The following is a 20,982-nucleotide window of genomic DNA, read 5'->3' as shown; positions in this document are numbered from 1 at the left end:
CCATCTCATAATAGGGTCCTACACTTGAGGATGATATTGTAGATTTTGGAACTTGTAGGTAGCCCACTAACATTCAGGGCTCAAGATTGTTCCTTGTTGGGTGTTCGCTTCCATAATTTTGTACTAGTTAGCAAGACCAACAATAAGGTCCCACCCCAATTTGGTAATTAGGAATTTATTCAATTTGGTTACCTTACAAATTCTAAATCCACCCTCTGATTTATGTAAACAAGTTGTAATTCGATTAACCAACACTATTTTTTTTTCCTTAGCAGAAGTCCAAAGGAAGATCCTTTGAATTTTTCTCTAGTTTATTAGCCACAATGCTAGAAGTTTGAAGGGAGAGGAAGTACATTGGGATGGCTTGGAGTGAACTAGAAAGAAGTTGAAGTTTCCTTGCACCACTTAAAAGCCCCTTCCACCCAAAAAGCTTTCTTTTTTCCTCTCAAGGATTATATTCCAAAAGGTCAGGGAAAATTCTTTGACTGTGAGAGGGAGGCCCAAGTAAATACTTGGGAGGATAGCAAATTGGAAACCAAGAATATTGAGGATTTTGAACTGTAGATCAACTTTATTTTTAAAAAAAAAATGCTAGTTTTATTGTAATTAATGGATTGTCTAGAAGCTCTGGTATAGTCCTTTAAATATATATTTTTAATTATTTAGCCTCAACCATGGAGGATTTTCTAAAGAAGGAAAACACATCAACAAATTGCTACTGATTAGGAGGAGCCTAGAGGTAGGCTTTATTCCCTAAATTATATGCCTCCAAAGGACTCCATTAACCAAAATTGAGAAGTGAACAATTCCTATACGTTCCCTAATTATACCATTAATCCTATCACTAAAACCAAGTTTTAAGAAAACTTTATACATAAAACATCGACTCACTTTATCATAAGCTTTAGAGATATCAAACATAAAGACCATATGTGGAGATTTGTACTTCTCTATGGAGTGTATCATCTCATGCATAACATTTACATAAAAATATTGTGATTTGACATTGAAATTTTAATGAATTAGATAATAAATATACAAAGTTTTCAATTTAATGGAAAAATGATTGCCATAAATGTTTCTACATAGAGATGTTTAGATCTACTAGATGATTATAGTGGAACAATAAAATTCTCTATGAAATATCGAGTTTGAGGCTATGTTTATGGATATGATCTTTGCATCTATATAGGAGTACAGTCTACACTTATGAAAGTAAGCTTCATGCCTATAAATTAAACCTAGTGTGCATATTTGAACTTCACCAATGAAAAGTGCCTATTTGAAATATATCAATTCAGAATGACTCATCTTGAATTTGAATATATATGTTTCAGAAAATGATAGTGAGACTTGATAAATAATGATTCATTTCCATATATTCAAGCTCCTAGGTGGTTTTATTTAACAACAAAGAGTAAAATTTGAGTTAAATTGTCTCATTCATATGCCCCTATAATGTTGATGTTGCTAGAGTCATATTTTTTATTCCTATATATCTTGATGTTCCAAATTAGTTAGGTTTAACCTTGCATCCAACATCTTGACATATAATTTCATATAATTATGCTTAATTTGGTTGATAAAAAATAGTAAAAGAAGGGAACAAGGATCCAATTTAAGAAATCCACATTCAAAAGTTCAAAGTTTAGATATGTTAGAGCATGCATGTATGTTGTTCATACATACATATGTTGCATTATCTAATTGTGCACACACTCAAGAACATCCTCATGCATACATGAGCACATGCATGCTCAACTTAATGCCATGACTATCCAACCATTAAAAACCTAAATCTTATCAAGGAGAGTTAAAAAAAGAGAGCAAGTCCCTCCATGGTAGGTTTTAGGTTTCAATCAAGTTTGACTATAGTTTGCATATCTCACTCTAGTTTGATTTTTTAGCTCGAGTTAGGTTTAGGATAATTTTAGGGTTATTGCATTTTATGAAAGCAATACACACATACATTATAATCAAGCCATTCTATCCCAATTGTATTTCAACTGTATGGTGCAATCAATGCAAATTCTCATGCTATTAATTGAGCATATTATCTTTGCTTAATCCCTTTTATGCGATATGTGTTGTGTTTGTAGATAATTTTTGACTCTTATGTTTGTATAATCAACTCCTATATGATCATCAAGTGTAATATTATTTGCTTCTACTAGAACTATGTATATAAAAATGACACACACACACACACACACACACACACACACACACACATTATGATGTTTTGTTTGCGAATGTACATAACAAAGTGCAATATTTGTTTCCAATAGAACCATGTACAAAGAAATCACTTATTGAAATAAGAAAAATATATAATTTATACACAAAAGATAACATATAGCACACACTATTTTTAATCATTGGCACTGAACAAAAAATAGGATAGAGATATAGATAGAGATAAATAATAGTATACAACAATAACAACATAAACATATATGCAAAAGGCAAAAAAGATAGATAATTGATAAGTAGGAGATAATTTCCACAGCTAGTCAAATTGTGATATGAATATCAGGATTTAACTGTGGGATTTAATTGTGGGGTTGCAAGCTTTGGGTTTAACTATGGAGGAAACTCCGTAGTTAAGCGCGCTCAGGCTGGAGTAGTACTGGGATGGGTGACCTCCCGGGAAGTCCCGGTGCTTCACCCCTGTGAGCATCACCTAGATCCAATGAGTGCTAAGTGTTCCATTTATTCTCATGAGAGATGGATTCATGTTGAATCACTACTCATGAAACATGCGTCATTGAGTTTGACTCAAAATCACACAGTTAAATCCTGATATTCATATCACAAGATAGATAATATAAAGGAGGAAGAGGAAGAGAGATAAAATAGTAAGATAAGAGTGATACCAACATAAGTTGTGTGTGTGAGAGAGAGAATTAAATATAATTATTTTTCTTAATAAAACAAATAGTCAAAATAAAATTGTGGTTATAATAAAAAATTAAAATATATTATATTTTAATTAATGAAACTAAGAATTTAATTTTTATATTAAAACTCACATTTCTATAAGAAAAAATGAAATGTATTGAAATATAAAAATATTTTATAAGTAAAATTAATTGTTTAATTTTGCACAATTAAAGAAGGTTTACTATTTAATGTTTTGTATTTCCAAATTTTCTATAAAATTAAGTACTTTTTAATTATGAAATAATATCTATATAATTTAATATGTACATTTGTAAATAATAAATAGATGTAATACATATAAATTTGATGTTGATGAATAAATATGATGTAGTAACTAAGAAATAAAATATAACTATTTAATTTTAGTACATAGTTTATAAAAATATATATCTTTTAGAATTGAATTATTTCTATTTTGTGGTTATTTCTTTAATATGTTTTTTGATATAAAATATAATTATTAATTTAATATTAAAAAATATATGTAAGTTTTAAATGTATTTAAACTAAATGATAAATTGTTTAAATAAATAATAATAATAATAATAAATAATATAATTTAAAAATTGTAAAATTTATCAATTATACATATTACAAACACTATTATAAAATATAATTAAAAAACAATATTATTTAATTTATTTTTATAAAAGTAAAATAATAGTAATAATTTAACTACTTTTATTAAAAAAAGTAAAGTTTTAAAAAAATTAGAAAAAATGATTAAATATAATTAAATATGATTAAATATAATTAATGTAAGATGAAATTGTTAGAAAATATTTGTATTTTTTGTTGAGGAAAATTAATTTTCTCCCCCACCAAAAATAGTATGAACCAATAGAATGAATGAAAAATGTGATTTATAAAATAATAAAAAATTAAAAAAATATATAAACATTTGAAATCTCATATAATCTTTTAAATTCTTGTATTTGATTGGTTAGTGTTAATGTCATATTTGAATTTACCTGGGTATAAACATTAGTCATCAAAGAGAATGCCACGTGGCTTGATGAAGGCCAAATATCATTGGATAGCCATATCTTGACATGGCATAACAGCGGCCAATTTTCTGTACCTCAGTTCGTTGCCGAACCAAAAAATACCCGCGCAAAGAACAGGGCAATGACAATGGCAGCGCGCTGTACAATCTTCAGCAACACAATTCTGAACAAGAACAATTTAGTTCACCTAAACAAAAGCAATTTAACTCCTGCTCGTTTACGGGCTTCAAATCTACCTCAAACAGGGAAAAATATTAGACTTAAATCCTTTAAACTCTTCCCATGTTCCGCCAAAGACCAGATTTATGTAAGTGGCGAGGCTGTGAAGGCGTCGGAACAATCGTCAGATGCCCATAAAGTCAGTGCAGTTTTGTTTGACATGGACGGCGTTCTGTGCAACAGCGAGGAGGCCTCTCGTCTGGCTGCCGTTGATACATTTTTAGAAATGGGAGTAGAGGTCACGCAAGAAGATTTCATTCCATTTATGGGAACGGGTAATTATCTGAATTCCCACTTTCAATTTTCAAAGTTTAATTTTATGTGGGAATTACTGTCTGAAATAATGGGGCACCTCATTGTCGCAAGAACTTCCAAACAATGTGTTTGTTATAGGCTATTTTTTGCAATTGTTTTATTATTCGCAATAAAATAAAACATAAGATTTCCCGTTTAACAAACTTTTGAAAAACTACTTTCGAAGTTATTTTGAAAGTAAAATAATTCATGAAAAAATAAATTATATATTGTATGGTGATGGCTAATCCCAGCATTGTGCTGCAGTTGAATATAAGATGGTTGCTTGATTCCTTTAGGCATACAGAGTATCTAGTGGGCCTGTGGAAACCAATTTACTTTTGTAACTCTACCAAAAAATAGAAAATTTCACTAAAAGGTACATAAGGATTTATTCTGCTCCATTAAGGCAGCCTAGAAGTTGTCTTTTACAGTGCATGCATAAACAATATTGAGACCAACAAAAATTAATTTCTTAAATTATTTCCCTAACTTTATTTTTTATTCTTAAAATATTTCCCTAACCCAATCCATTAACCTATGACAAATTAGAAAATAGGATAAGAGACCTTGAGAAACATATGGGGTCTAGTGGAGGACATGATGGAGTGTATTCCATTGGGCTTCGGGTTCCTAGGTGTGGGATGCCCCCTCGGTGGGGCTTCACCCTGTTCTTGTGGTTCTCGTTTCCCTTGTTCTGTTTGCTTTTCTGCTTTATTTCTTGTTTGTTTGTGCACTTTTTGGTGCCTTCACTGTGGGATGGTCTCTTGTTGTATTCTCGGCAGTCCCTTTGACCTGTTTTGTGGTCACTTCTTGGACATTAATAAAGTTATCTTATCTCTTGTCCAATGAATATGTTGAATATTACTAATCATGGCAAGAGTTACCAGATCTAGTAGACTCCCAATAAATATGACTCCAATTGACTACACGTCCTAGTTCTCATCAATTTGTGTCCACTCATCTATGCGATGGGTATTTTGTATTGAGGTGTCTTGTGATCAATGAGATGCAAAGCATTGTACATAACAAGAAGTTACTCTACTGTCTTAGCATTTTAAGCCTATTCCTCTTAACAATGCGACGAGGCTATATTTTGACCATTTTCTCTTATTAAACCCATGATAGAATGCTAATAGGGCTTGGGCACAACAAATTGGAGTTCTACTCATTGTCCTTGATGGGGATAACTCTACTTGAATTTTTCAAGTATCATTTTGGATTAACCATAAATGTTGCCATATGTAAAATTTTCCATGAATAAAAGATTGTACATGTTCATGGTAGAGCTCTAGGATGGATTCTTGTCATGAATGAAAGCCTCAATGTAGCTGAACATTCTTTTAATTCACTTAGGAATCGCCCCAAAGTCTTGCTAGAACCTCCACAATTGATGATTGTGAAAATTGGGGATACAAGAGATGTGACATATTTTTCATTTGATGAGAACACATAATTGATCACAATCTCTTTCACCTCATAATCTATCTTGGACTTATCCCATGTAGTCCACTCTTGTGTCATAATCATAATAAAATAAGGGCTTTTGCAACTCAAGGGTTCTCTACAATAGAATGAAGCATGAAGCAATTGGGTTTTTAGTGGCTTGAGAAATTCCTCATTCAAAAAGGATCAAAACAATGCCAAAGGGGTGTGCTGATGCAAATAAGCAATTGCACATCTCTTGCATCTGCAACAACCTTCTTGGCCCTTTAATTTTTTTTGAGGTATGCACTAGTCCAATTGATATGCTTGAAGGTGGAATCAACCAATTTGTTTTGTTGCTATGCACACATATCTTGCATCAATAACTACTTATTACATTTTGAGTGTTCCTCAATGGCAACTTCTTGAATCTCGAATTGAAAGTTTTTATCCTCCTATTTTCCAGATGAGTCAATTGCTTAAGAAAATCATGTCCATTTTTGAACTCTACATCCATGAGGGGAAACATTGTGGCTTTGTACCAATCTCTTGATTTAATTTACCAAAGCATTCGTGTCTTTGTGTTTTAAGTTTTCATGTCACACACCCCACCAAACTAGGGTTGGCAACCATTAGTAAATACTGATTGTAGTCTTTATAGGCAATAATACATGGGTGATAACAAAATCAGAAAGGACCAACCAAAGCTTAAGGGCGTATGATCAATAAGGGACAACCAAAGCTAAAGAGATTATGATTAATAAGGGCCAACCTCGTTCAATGTAATTATCTGCAAGGACGCGATTTATTTTAAAGGGCTGACTGAGGTTTAATTAGAAATTTGGGCAGTGATTATTAAACAACAATAAATGTGTTAATGCTTGGTAGCTGCAGGAGATATGTGTGTACTTGTGATTGCATCAACATTATATTTGAGATACTTGCTGCTGCATTATCCAATCCTTTAAAATCAAATAGGTCGAGTCTATTACTAATCTCTGTAACATGATACTAGGATGGATATGTTAGCATGAATGCTGATGATATTCCTATGGGGGAGTATTCTAGCATCGCTGGAGCATTGGAGAGATTGATAGCATGATTGTGTGTTGCATTCATGACTATGTTTTTCATTGCTGTCAACATACCTAGAAGATTGGTAGAGTAGCAGGCAGAGATTGAGATCATATGGATCGAGGATTGAAGATGAGGTCAAGCTTAGTTAAGGACATGTTCTACAGAGTGTCTTGATGATGTGGCTAAGAATGCGTGTAGAAAGTTGAAGATTGGTAGCAGTTATTCGAGATTTATAGAAGACAGTTTATAGACAAAGTTCCTGAGAAGTGGGTTCTAGTAATTGGATTATATCTCCTAACAGGGATAGAATCTAGATGAGCAAAGTTAGACAGAAGCTAAGAGCGTGTGTGGAAAGTTGAAGACTAGTAGCAGTTATTCAAGATTTATAGAAGACAATTTATAGACAGAGTTCGTGAGAAGTGGTTTCTAAATTTGGATGAGCAAAGTTAGATAGAGGTAGAAGACATCTTGATGATGACATCAGCAAGTGCGCGAACTCTGAGGTCCCATGTGTGAAAGTTTTATAAAGACTATGAGCCGACAGTATTATATAATTATGAAAAGATGTCATGTAGTGTGTTATCTTAGTAAGGTCCTGTTGTAATTGTAATTGTAATTGGGAAAGCCTTAAGGCCGATTCAATGAATTATTTTGAGGACTTGGTATAAAGGAAAGTTTTGTTGAGATGAAATCGTGAATGTATCAAGTGGATAAAGTGTGTGTGGATGCGAAGTATAATGCGAGTAAGCGATCAAAGGGTTTATTGTGATGGAAGTTTGTAGATCTTGTATTGAGATCTGGGAAGTGTTTGGTGTGGAAAAGGCACGGTAAGAGGACAGAGCAAGAGTTTGAGTTGCTGAGATCAGTTGTATTTCTGTTATTTTGAAAAAGGAATAATACAAAGGTTAGTTGGACAATGAGTTCGGTGGTCTTGCCCCTGAAGTTGTTTAGATAGTGGGTCCTTTTGCCTTCTACAACTCTTAACAAGGTTAGAATCTCTTCATAGGGATTCAAAGTCTCCTAACAGGAATTGATATGTATTGAATGTGTTTCATTAGCTCCTAATAGAGTCTATCCCCTCTTATAATGTACATCATTTTGTGGGTACCATCCCCACCAGGGTTTTCCCTCTGATCAAGGATTTCCTTAGTTAACATATTTGGTGTTATTGTGTATCTTCTTATGGTTGCTGTTTATATTGATCACATGTTTGAGGTTTAATAAGGTCGATAAAAGTTGCACCCCCCCTCTCAATTATCTTAGTGGACTTTATTTTCTAACAATTGGTATCAGAGCATTAGGTCCTTGAATGAAAAACTTAACAACTTAAGGAGATCAATGGCGGGTCATTTCAGAAAAGAAAGTCCTAAGTTTGATGGAGTTAACTATGACAAATGGAAAGAGAAGATGAAGACACATTTGCTATGCATGGGTCTAGGATATTGGCTGATAACAAAGAATGGGAAAACCATAGTTTGAAGAAAGCAAACTTGAAGAGTGCACTGAAGCTGAAAGAGATTTGTTCATGTGTAACATGCTTGCTAGAGAAACACTTTTGTCATCTCTTCCTGAAAATGAGTACAATTAGGTCAAATCTTTAGAGTTATCTAGTGATATTTGGAAAGCTTTGGAATTTACTTTTGAAGGTGATAAACATGCTAAAAGGGTTAGATTCAAAGAAACGTGAATCGAGATCGGATCGGAATCGGCAAGGCCGAATCGAATCGTGAATCGGCAATGAATCGGCGATGAATCGGCAAATTTGAAAAAACCCTTTAAATTTAAAGATTTTAACAATTTAAAACTTATTTCATGCACCCGTTATTGAATATAACTTAAGCACACTATAACATCATTAAATAGAAGTTAAAACTTAACATACATAAACATGGAACATAAAATCCATCACATACGTAACTATGTTATCTAAAATGTAAATTGTAGGCTAGCTGAAGTAAATAGAAATCAAATGATCATAATGATTTAAATCATAGAATGTATGCAAGATGATCCATAAGACATCAAATCATAAATTTATGTAAGAATCTAAGATGAAGATCCATGAAAGTTTGAAACATATGTCTATCAATGATTCAGTATCAATATCTGTAAACAAAATATAAAAACAAGGCTCCAGCTCAAGCCTCAGGTTCATAGTCATCATCATCCTCAACATCATCCTCAAGCTCGGCTACAGCCTCAGCCTCAGCTTCTGAGTATCCAGTCTGCCTAGTAGCAAGGTGTCTAATGTAGGTCCTAGAGGACTGTCGAGCCATATCTCCCGCATATAAGATGGGCTCACGAATGTCGCTAGGGCCTGTGTCTGTGCGTGCATGTGCACGTCTACCAATGCCTGAAGAACATGCTCTAGCTGCCTCAGCCTCTATATCCACCTGGTCAATCCATGCACGGTCTTCCTCAGTGAAGATTGGATCTACAATCTCTGTGAGCCACTCTGATTCTGTATCAATCTCCTCCAAAATGATCGGAGAGGAGTCAGTGCCCAAAATCTGTCTGATCCTAAGACGGAGGTTGTAATGAACGAAGACAAGATCATTCAACCTCTGCACTGTCAACCTGTTTCTCCTCTTCGAGTGGATGTGCTCGAACATGGACCAACTGCGCTCACATCCAGAAGCACTGCTTGGCTGACTCAGAATACGAATGGCAATTTTTTGAAGTTTTGGGGTTGTGGCCCCAAACATTTGCCACCATCTATCTGAAATAAGGGAAAATAAAAATAATTAGTCTCATTTACAAATTACAAATTACAAGTTAACTCTAAAATTACATAATCAACTTTAAGTTTAGAATCTAGATTCATGAACATTGGAATTTTGAATATATTATTTAATTTTTACCTGGCTGTATTGTTTCCCGAGCATCTATGGCTACCCTGCTAGAGAAAAGTGGCCCTTCTTTATTATTGAACTTATCAAGCTCAATAATTGCAGCACTGCTATCCTCATCAGTACTCAACCTCTGGATCATTGTATATAATCCGGTGAGAACCTCCTCATCCGCCTTGAAGTCAGGACGGAAACGAAATGCCGAATTCAAAAAGTAAGCTGCTGCATGGATGGGTCTGTGGAGCTGATTCTGCCATCTCCTATCAATGATGTCCCAAATAGGGGCATACTTCTCCTGCACTCCTGCATACTGAGTTCTAATGGCCTCCTTGGCCCTATCCATGCCCTCATATATGTAGCCCATAGAGGGCTTCTCCCCATCAGCAGTTCGTAGGAGAGATACAAGGGGCTCAGTGGCCTACATATAAAGTAAAACAAAAATTTGAGTCAAAACTTAAACATAGAATAATTCAATAATATAACTTAAGGTAAAACTAAATCATTAAACAATTAGCATAGTAAACTGTAAAATATTAAATGTTAAATTGCAATAAAATTACGTTAAGGATTTCTCTAGCAGGTTTCCAAAAACCATCATCATCAAATATGCAATCCACCACATCTATCCCTGCAGTGGTCGTAGCATAGGAAGATGAAATCCATTCCCGCCCAACAAACATGCTCCTCAAATCATCCCTTGATGTCAACAAGGACTGCAAGGTGATGAAATTCGAGGCAAACCTCATGATCCCTGGACAAGCTAACTCTTTGTCTCCTGTGTACTTCCTCATTGTGCTAAGGACAAATGAATGATTATAAATAAACTTGCATATTTTTTTTGCCCTTTCCACACATGACTTGACCCACTCAAGTTTGCCAATTTCCTCCAACATGAGGTCAAGGCAGTGTGCTGCACAAGGGGACCAAAATATGGTGGGGTGCCTCTCCATCAAAAGTTTGCCTACAACAATTTTAAGATAATTAGAAATTCAAATTTCAAACATGTTAGAACTTAGGAAACTTAGAAATTCTAAGTTAGAATTAGAAAAAGTTAAAATTCAAATAAATTTATTTTCAAAACTTAAAAAGTTAAAAGTTTACCTGCAGCAACATAACTTGCTGCATTATCCGTCACCACTTGCACCACATGTTGTTCCCCCACCTCTGTTATAACTTCCTCAATAACCTCACATAAGTATGTGGCGTTTTTTACATGAGCAGAAGCATCAATGGATTTGAGGAACATGGTATATCCTACAAGTAACAAAACAACGAATTATAATTACTATTAGCAATCAACAAATCAAAATTTGAAATAGTCAATCACGATTCAAAATTATGTATGTAGGAAAGTAGAATGATCAATCACCTCCACAGGATACAAGAAAATTGAGGAGTGTTCTTCCCCTCCTATCTGTCCAACCATCAGTCATGATGGTGCAACCCTTTGCGATCCACTCCTTTCGGTTGTCCTCAAGCTCATGCCTCATATCCTCAACCATTTCCTCTAGGAGGTATCCACTCAACTCAGCCTCAGTTGGGGCTTTAAACCCCGGACCACAAATGGTAACTGCATCTATCATGTTCTGCCAATAAGGAGTCCTGTCACAAATAGATAATGATATTGATTAGAAATTTAGATGTCAAAAACTAAAATCATAAAACAAGTAGATATTATTAAAGTTTTACTTTTACTTTTAACTTTAACTTTGAAGATAACAAAGAAAAAAGAATCAATTACCTGGCTGCAATAAATGGAATGTTGCAAAAGTACCAGAATTTGCAAATCTCTTTTCTGGCAGCATCATGAATCTCCTTGTTCAAACCCATGCCCTCAAGCGTGGGTTGGGAGCCAAGAGTAGTGCGGGGCACAAAGTAACTATCTATTCTGTTTTTTCGCACTCTAGGCCGCAATAGGTTGGTGTTGGACTCTGTCTCAGTATGAGACCGACTACCACTAACACTCACATGAGCACTAGCACTAGGATGAAGAGGAGGCCTAGAAGAACCCTCTCCAACACAATCTACGGATGCGGAAGCTGATGCAGATGCACTTGCAGATGTAGATGCGGTTGTGGATGTGGGAGCACGGGAGCCAATACCTCTTAACCCTTCAAGTTGCATTTTCTTAGTCAACTTGTCTTGTTCAATTTTTTCTAATGCCACTAAACAAGAGCGTTTTGCCTCAACGGTTTGATGAGTGCAAACTGTGATATCATGGCCAGGTATGCCAGCAATGTGGTATTTCAATCTATAGATACCTTCCGAATTTATTTTTTCTTTGCAAAATATACATTTTGTTTGATATTTGGTTCTCCCAGGAAACTCTTCATTATATTTCCAGCATTCATCTTTTTTACCCATTGTGGAAATTGGAAAATGAAAGTAAAGGGCTGCTGCAATAAAAAAATTCATATAAAAAATCAAAGTTTGCAACTAATAAACAAAAACTACAAAACAACAAACCCTAGTTTGCAATTTAGTAAAAATAAAAAACATTCAAGATTTGCAAATGAACACTAAAAAAATTTAACAAAAAATGCATACTACACTAACATGCAAAAAAAAAACCAACACTTACCTCTTGCAAATGAGTTGAGGAGTGTTGATATTGACTCTTTAATGCTCCCAATGCAATTTATGGCCTCCCCAGATGGACTTCTGATCTCTTTGGTGCTCTTCCTTCTTGCCGGTTGGAAACCTATGGATTCCCTTTTCTCTTCTTCTCTCTTACTCTTCCTCTCTTCTACTCATACTAAGCAAATAGAAGGCTCTTTAGGGTTATAACAAAGAGGAAAGTCAACTTAGAAAGCAAATAAAACATGTGTTTTTTTTAAAAAATTGAACTTTCTATCCTTGCTGCCGCGACCGATTTCTGGAGATTCACGATGGCGATTTTGGCGATTTTTGCCATGAATCGCCGATTTTGGCGATTCAGGCGATTCACAGGAAAAAATCACCACCAGCGATTTCCGATTCCAAAAAAATCGTGAGCCATGAATCTTATCGCGATTTCGGCGATTTCATGGCAATTTTTGGAACTATGGTTAGATTACAAAATTGGATATGTTTATTTCAAGAAGTTAAAATGATGGAAGATGAATTTGTAAGAAGCTATATTGGCAGAATTTTAGAAATTGTTGTAGGAATCAAGGCTTGTGAAGGAACTAAAGAAGAAGATGAGATCATATGGAAAATCTTGAAAATTTTGGCACCACTATTCAAGCAGACAGTGCAGATGATTGAGCAAGTGTGACCTTGTACAAAGAAGTTCTCTACAGAGACTCTTCTTGGAAGATTGAAATAGCGGAAATAAATTTGAAACAAGCTAGAGATTTGCCTAGAGTGGAGATTGCTTTAGTGCACTGAGTGTTCGTCCTACCCTATCAAGGAGTGCAAGTACCAGTGGAGATTATGCTAGTAACAGTAGATCAAGATCTGAGGAAGACAAAAAGATTGAAGAAGGAATTGCCTTCCTTGTGAGAAGAGAACCAGATGGTAAGAAAATCATAAAATGTTGGACTTGTAACAAATTTGGTCATTATGCGTCTAAATGTCCTAAAAGAGTGAAGAAGTACAAAAATAATTTCAAGTCTAGAAAGCCTAGAGAATGTTTGTATGCAAATGATGATGATGAATCAGATGCAAGACATCTGAATGAAATTGTTGATGAGTTAGGATTTGTTGCTTTAAAAGAAGAAAATCTTGAAAAAGAAGTTAGAGAGGAAAAAGCTTTAGTGTCACAGGTTGAGAAGAAAATTGATTGGATTATAAAAAGTGGTTGTTCACATCATATGACTAGTGATACGAATAAATTTGTTGAGTTCAATAGTTGTAATGGAGGTTAGAGTTGGAAACAATGCGGCTTGTCATATTAAGGGATAAGATCTATTACTCTTGATGGTAAAACTAACACAGATGATGTTTTCTTTGTTGATGGACTGAAACATAATTTTTAAGTGTTGGACAATTGGGTGACAAGAGATATCAATTACAATTCATAGAGAAGACATGCACTATCAAAGATAAGAATGGTAAGATGATTGACACTGGCACAAGATCCAGAGGTAATGTTTTTCAGCTGAATTGTACAAAGATGACATGTTTGGTTGCTAAAGTTGATAATAGCTGGTTGTGGCATAAAAGGTTTGTCATATAAATTTTGATAATATTGTGAAAGCAAGTGCTACATTTGCAGTGAGAGATTTGCCTAAAATTGTGAAGCCTACTAATCTTGTATGCAAAGAATGTGTTATGGCTAAGCAGAAGAAAAGTTCTTTTCATGGCAAGAAGTTCATTACAACAACAAAGTTGAAGATTGTTCACACAGATTTGAGTGGTCCTACAAAAACAAGAGGATTCTACGGTGAGAGGTACTTTATGATTCTCGTTGATGACTTTACTAGGATGATGTGGATAACATTTCTTAAAGTCTGAAGCATTTGAGAAGTTTAAGTTGTTCAAGAACAGAGTTGAGAATGAATTTGGATTAAAAATTAAGTGTTTGAGATTTGATAGAGGTGGTGAGTTTACCTCGAATGAGTTTAACACTTTTGTGAAGTGAATGATATTAAAAGATAGCTTTCAACCCCTAAAACACCTGAGTAGAATGGTATAGATGAGAGAAGAAACAGATCTGTAATAGAAGCAACAGTAGCTATGATGTTTCAAAGACATTCTGGAGAGAAGTAGTTAATACAACAATGTATGCAATGAATTTAGTATAAATTAGAAAAGGTACAAACAAGACTCCTTATGAATTGTTGTTTGGACATGCACCATCAATAAAGTATTTCAGAATTTTTGGAAGCAAATGTTATATCAGGAGAGATGATGACACTGGTAAGTTTGATTCAAGAAGTGATGAAGGTATGTTCCTTGGTTATTCATTGAAAAACAAAGCTTATAGATGTTTAATCAGAGGACTAAGACTAATGTTGAGAGTGCAAATGTGAAAGTGGATGAGAAGTTTGGAGTTCAAGAAAGAGTACTTGATTACAATTTTGATGAAGAAGCTAATCCTAAGGCTAACCAAGAAAATGTTGAATTGTTTTATGAAACTAACAATGATTTGTAGAATGACATCCAAATTGTAGAACTGAGAGAAGAACCAAGAGCAGAAGTAAGAATTGAGATAGTGACACCAAATAAGAATTTGACAAAGAATCACCCTGCTGATTAGATTATTGGAAACAAAGATGATGGAGTTATGACAAGAAACAAAGTACATGAATAGTTATGTTTGATTTCTCAAGTAGAGCCTAAAAGTGCTGATGAAGCTTGCAAAGATGATCATTAGATTCAAGCAATGAAGGAAGAACTAGATCAGACTGTGAAGAATGAGACATGGGAATTAGTTCCTAGACCTAAGGACAAAAATGTTATAGGAACAAAGTGGGTTTTCAGAAACAAGATGAATGAACAAGACGAAGTTGTGAGGAACAAAACAAGATTGGTATGCAAAGGATATTTATAGCAAGAAGGTATAGACTATGAAGAGACATTTGCATCTGTTGCCAAAATTGAAGTAGTGCAAATATTCTTAGCTTATGCGGCAAACAAGAAATTTAAAGTGTATCAGATGGATGTGAAGTCAACATTTTTGAATGGAGAACTTGAAGAAGTCTACATTGAGCAACCTTAAGGATTTCTTTTGACAGAAGAAGGAGATATGGTATGCAAGTTGAAGAAAGCATTGTATGGATTAAAGCAAGTACCTAGAACCTGGTATACGAGGTTGAACAAGTATTTGGCAAAATTGGGATTTGCTAAAGGTACTATAGATAGTAACTTGTATCTAAAAGAAATTGAGAATGGTCTATTGATTATTGTGATATTTGTGGATGACATAATCTTTGGAGGCGATGATGATGCAAGTGAAAAATTTGTTGATTAAATGAATAAGGAATTTGAAATAAGCAATGAGCATGATTGGTGAGATGGAGTACTTTTTGGGTTTGTAGATTGTGCAGAATAGTGAAGGTATTTTCATTTCTCAGACTAATTATTTGAAAGACTTATTAAAGAGATATAGTTTAGAAAGGTGTAAGCTTGTTGGTACACCAATGGTAACTAGTCATAATTTATCTAGCAAAGATGAGACACCTATTGTTGAGGAGAAGAAGTACAGGTCCATGATTGGAGGTTTGCAATATTTGATTCATACAATACCAGACATAGCTAATGCAGTTGACTTTGTTGCAAGATTTCAAGCTGATCCTAAGGAAACACGTTATGCAATAGTAAAAATAATATTCAGATATTTGAAGGGTACGCTTGATTTTGGGTTATGGTATGACAAACCAAATGACTTTACTCTTTGTGCATATACTTGATGCAGATTGGGCAGGTAGTATGGATGACATAAAGAGTACAAGTGGTGGAGCATTTTTCCTAGGAGGAAGGTTGGTCTCTTGGCTAAGCAAGAAACAAGACTGTATCTCACAGAGTACAATTGAAACAAAGTATGTAGCAGCAACAAACAATTGCAATCGAATCATGTGGATGAAACAGATGCTGAAGAATATTGAGATAAAGTTTTCAGAATTTGTTACCATACATTGTGATAACAAAAGTACAGTGAGTATGTTTAAGAATCTTGTGTTGCATTCTAAGACGAAGCAAATATCTATTATCATGTTTTGAGAGAGAAAGTTGCAAAAAAAGAGATCAGACTGGAATATGTTAATACAAAAGAACAAATTGTAGATATATTTACAAAGCCTTTGCCTAAGGATACATTTGAGTATCTGTGAAGTACGCTTAGGGTTATGCCCTTGCCTACTTTAGAATAGATGATGTAGAGATTGCAACATTCCAGTGGTATAGAGCACTATTGTTTATTTGGATTGAATGTTGATGCTTCTTTGATGGGGGAGTATCTATGTTTGAGCTGAGTCATGAAGGACTCTTGGTAGCTGGTATTGTACAATGTCTTTGGACACTTGAGTTGATTGAAGACATTGAGTAGCAGATTGACATAATAATGCCTTTTTCATTGATGTCAATGGGGGAGAGAGTGCATGAAAAACATCTCCTAGGAATAAGGGAGAGAATGCATGCGAAAGATGAGCATATAGCACGGGGGAGAGATATGTCAATAAGGGAAGTATATCAATAGGGGAACAACAACACTGATGAAGAGTTGTTCTTGAGAGATTCAGATTTCATTGATGAAGAGGATTTGAAAAGATGAGAGTAGTAGCAACAACAGAGTAGTTGCCTTTGGTATTCTTGGAACTTAGATACTTTTTCATCTATGATGCCATCAATGCCAAAGGGGGAGATTGTTAGCATGAACGCTGATGACATTCCTATGGGGGAGTATTCTAGCATTGGAAAGATTGATAGCATGACTGTGTGTTGCATTCATGACTATGTTTGTCATAGATGTCAACATACTAAGAAGATTGGCAGAGTAGCAGACAAAGATCGAGATCGTACGGATCGAGGATTAAAGATGAGGTCAAATGCAGTTAAGGACGTTCTACAAAGTGTCTTGATGACGTGGCTAAGAAGGCGTGTAGAAAGTCGAAGACTGGTAGTAGTTATCAAGATTTACAAAAGATAGTTTATAGACAGAGTTCATGAGAAATGGTTTTTGGTAATTGGATTATATCTCCTAACAGGGATAAAATTTGGATGAGCAAAGTTAGACAGAGGTAGAAGACATCCTGATGATGATGTCAGCAAGTGCGTGAAGTCCGAGGTCCCATGTGTGAAAGTTTTGTAAAGACTGTGAGCCGACAATATTATGTAATTATGAAGATATGTAATGTAGCATATTATCTTAGTAAGGTTCTATCTTAATTGTAATTGGGAAAGCCTTAAGGCCAACTCAATGAATTATTTTGAGGACTTGGTATAAAGGAAAGTTATTTTCCTTGAGATAAAATCGTGACTGTATCAAGTGGATAAAGTGTATGTGGATGCAAAGCATAATGCAAGTAAGCAATCAAAGGGATTATTGTGATGCAGGTTTGCAGATTTGGTATTGAGATTTGAGAAGTGTTTGGTGTGGAAAAGGCACAATAATAAGACAGAGCAAGAGTTTGAGTTGCTAAGACCAGTTGTATTTCTATTATTTTGAAAGGAATAATATAGAGGCCTGTTGGACAGTGGGTTCGGTGGTCTTTCCTATGAAGCTGTTTAGACAGTGGGTCCTTCTGGGTTGGCACAACTCCTAACAGGGTTGGAATCTCCTCACAGGGATTCAAAGTCTCCTAACAAGGACTAATATGTAGTGAATGTATTTCATTGGCTCCTAACAGAGTCCTTCCTCTTACAAGGACCTTATATATTAGTACATCATTTTGTGGGTACCATCCCCACCAAGGTTTTCTCTCTGATTAAGGGTTTCCCTAGTTAACATATCTAGTGTTATTGTGTATGTGTATCTTCTTATGGTTGCTGTTTATATCGATCACATGTTTGAGGTTTAATAAGGTTGACTAAAGTTGTATTGATCTGATAACTAATTCACCCCCCCCATTATCTTGGTGGACTTTACTTTCTAACAGGATCGTGAAGCAATAAAATGATGAGAGATTACATAGAATTCAAAGGAAAGCTTGATGAGCTGAAGAGGGAGGACTTCTTTAAGGCTCAATAAGGTTCAGAGGGAGCTTGTGCAGTAGAGGGATAGTATCAAGTCCTTTGTAGAGGATCAACAAGCTCTACCAACAACGGGACTGCAAAAACCTCCTTGTTTGGTCAAACATTGGAATCAATTAATTGTGATAATCAAAGCTGTATGCTGTTATTGTTGAGAGGGAGTCTCAACATTTAGATAATATTTTATGTGCTTCAATGAGTTCTTCTTTGCAAGGGAGAAGTTTGATGTGCAATCCGTTGTTAATGAGTTCTTTGTGAGGGAGAAGTTCGAGGTGCGATCCCTTGTTAACGAGTTCTTCTTCATGAGGGAGATGTTCGAGGTGCAATTCCTTGTTAATGAATTCTTCTTTGTTAGAGAACTTTGAGGTGAAAGCCCTTGTTCCACCCTCTGGGAGTAGCTAATTGTGGATCCACCCTCTGGGAGTAGCCATGGTGGAAGTCATGTGAGACTTTATGATTTAAATTTCTATTTCTTCACTATCTGCGAGTAGGCACAGTGGATGTAATGTTGAGGAAATCTATGATAAAATTTTGTTGTTGATACACATGGGTATAGCCATTGTGTTTGTCATGATGAGATGAAATCTGCAAATGATATCTCTTGTGCTAAGAGGGAGCATTAAAGTTTGGTAGCTGTAGGAGACATGTGTGTAGTTTTGATTACATCAGCATTATATTTTAGATACTTGATGCTGCATTATCTAATCCTTTAATATGATGAGGCTGCAAGGGTCTTTATTTATGAATGATCTTTCATAGAAAGAGCCACGGCTTTTGAAGATTAGAGTCTTCAGTGTTGGCCAATGAAGAGACCATTTGTGGATATTGAAGACTCAAGACAATGAAGGGGTCTTCACTTTGTAACAACAGGATAATGAAGGGTTAAGACAATTTTATATATTCTTCAAGAGGAGTTTGTATGTAATATATAATTGTCATCTTGTGGTTCTGATTATTGCTTCAGTCAGAGCCTTGTGTTTGGGCATATTCTATTTCAGACTTCTGATTATTCAATAAAAAGTGATTTTATTGTATGGCTGGGTTTTCCCAAGATAAATTGTTGTCTTAGTGGTCATTATTGCTTATGTTCTAATGTTTTGCTGTTTATCTTCATTTGTGGCCCATAATATTAACAAAATGAAGGTTTTCAAAGCAGCATTTACAAGGAGATGTAACCATTGCTTATGAAGAGGTGTGATTGCCTACTATTGAAAATATAAAGGGGAGATCATCACATTTGGAATGTAGAGGATTCAGATGATGAAATCTGAACAAGGCCTTATTAATATTTAGAAATCAGTTCTCAAAGGGCAGAAATGAAAGGGGGTGACTCCTTCACCAATGAAGTATAAAGGAGAGATTACTCAAAGAAATCAAATTTATCTATTCACCTATCATTTGTCAGTCTATCGATTCAGCATTCATTCAATCATGTCTCAGCAATACATCCTATCATCAAAGGCTAAATCATCACTCCTGAATCCATTTATAGCAACCATCAATTATCAAATTAAACAAACAATCAATCAGCAAATCATCATCATATACTATCAATTCATTCAATCAATCAAATATTCAAACATCTATAATTCCAACATCAACTATTATCCATTAAATCATTAAAATATTAATCAACAGGACATCGATCATCCAAGCATCATTTAATGTCATGCCCCGGCATGAAGGGATATCAATACTCAATGAATTGTCTCATTATTGAGGGATACAAGTAGCACATAAGTTCCATTCAAGTACGCCAATCCTGGGTGGGGCCAGGAGGCTGAATGGCGGGTGTCATTCTGTACTCTTGGGCTTGATGGAAGGAATATTATTGAGGTACTGTATATGATTTTCCCAAGGGACTCCTTAATGAGGATAGGTTGTTAGGGAAAGTATTATTGAGTCTTACTTGTATAATCTATATGTATAGATTTCAAATTGGCAAGAATAGCAACAAATGAATATATATTAGTGACAATAGGTTAACTGCTTATCATTTCTACATCCTATCAAGTGGAAGACAATATAACAATTCAGCAAGATCAGAGTTACATGCATTAGCATGATACCAAATACTCAAACAGTTCAAAAGTCTTCTGTCTAGTTTTACTAATTGAAAACTGAAAGTCGATTGTTTGATCGGATTTCTTGTTTCTCTTCTTGGATCCCTTTCTGTCTTCTCCAGTCACAGTTTTATATCCTATTATTTTCCTCAAGATGTATGCCCTTTGGAGTGGCTGTCCTTTCATAAAGGATTGGTTCTCCTCATTGGTGTCCAATCACTAATTAGTAGTCATCATGATTAGTTTGCACTTCATGATGGATTGCTATCCTTAATTAATCACTTTATTCTTTTCCTTAATTCAAATTGCTGCTCTGTTTATATCGTAAGCACTGTTTATCATCGATCCCATCACAGTTATTATCAATTCATTTTCTGTCTATTAATCATGTTTTCAGATCACTCTTTTTTGAAAAATCGTGAAGTCTTGAGGGCAAGACAATTTTTCCAAGGTATTGTTATCCATTCAAGGCGGGGCATGACATTTAAGCAT

At 34.9% G+C, this 20,982-nt stretch overlaps 2 protein-coding genes across 2 annotated transcripts in view; one reads left to right on the top strand and one right to left on the bottom strand.

The window, feature by feature from the left end:
* Positions 1 to 3,986: 3,986 nt before the first annotated feature.
* LOC149553031 (haloacid dehalogenase-like hydrolase family protein) overlaps positions 3,987 to 20,982 on the top strand; it is a 381,367-nt gene continuing 364,371 nt past the window's right edge. Inside the window, exon 1 of the mRNA XM_089788543.1 lies at positions 3,987 to 4,444. Coding sequence (XP_089644669.1) covers positions 4,072 to 4,444 — 373 coding nt within the window. The 5' untranslated portion in view covers positions 3,987 to 4,071. The remainder of the gene's footprint in view (positions 4,445 to 20,982) is intronic.
* Positions 8,507 to 11,712, bottom strand: LOC149553032 (uncharacterized). Its single transcript, XM_089789550.1, has 7 exons — positions 11,556 to 11,712; positions 11,184 to 11,416; positions 10,916 to 11,068; positions 10,618 to 10,775; positions 9,827 to 10,232; positions 9,359 to 9,684; positions 8,507 to 8,533 (listed from the first exon to the last, which is right to left on the bottom strand). The coding sequence occupies exons 1-7, from the start codon at positions 11,642 to 11,644 to the stop codon at positions 8,507 to 8,509; spliced, it is 1,392 nt and encodes a 463-aa protein (XP_089645676.1). The 5' UTR covers positions 11,645 to 11,712.

Source organism: Cupressus sempervirens, chromosome 6, assembly GCF_028749045.1.
Source record: "Cupressus sempervirens isolate cs-2001-9-10 chromosome 6, ASM2874904v1, whole genome shotgun sequence".
Taxonomy (NCBI): domain Eukaryota; kingdom Viridiplantae; phylum Streptophyta; class Pinopsida; order Cupressales; family Cupressaceae; genus Cupressus; species Cupressus sempervirens.
Note: the sequence above shows the minus strand (reverse complement) of the source record. Positions and strands in the feature narration are given on the sequence as shown.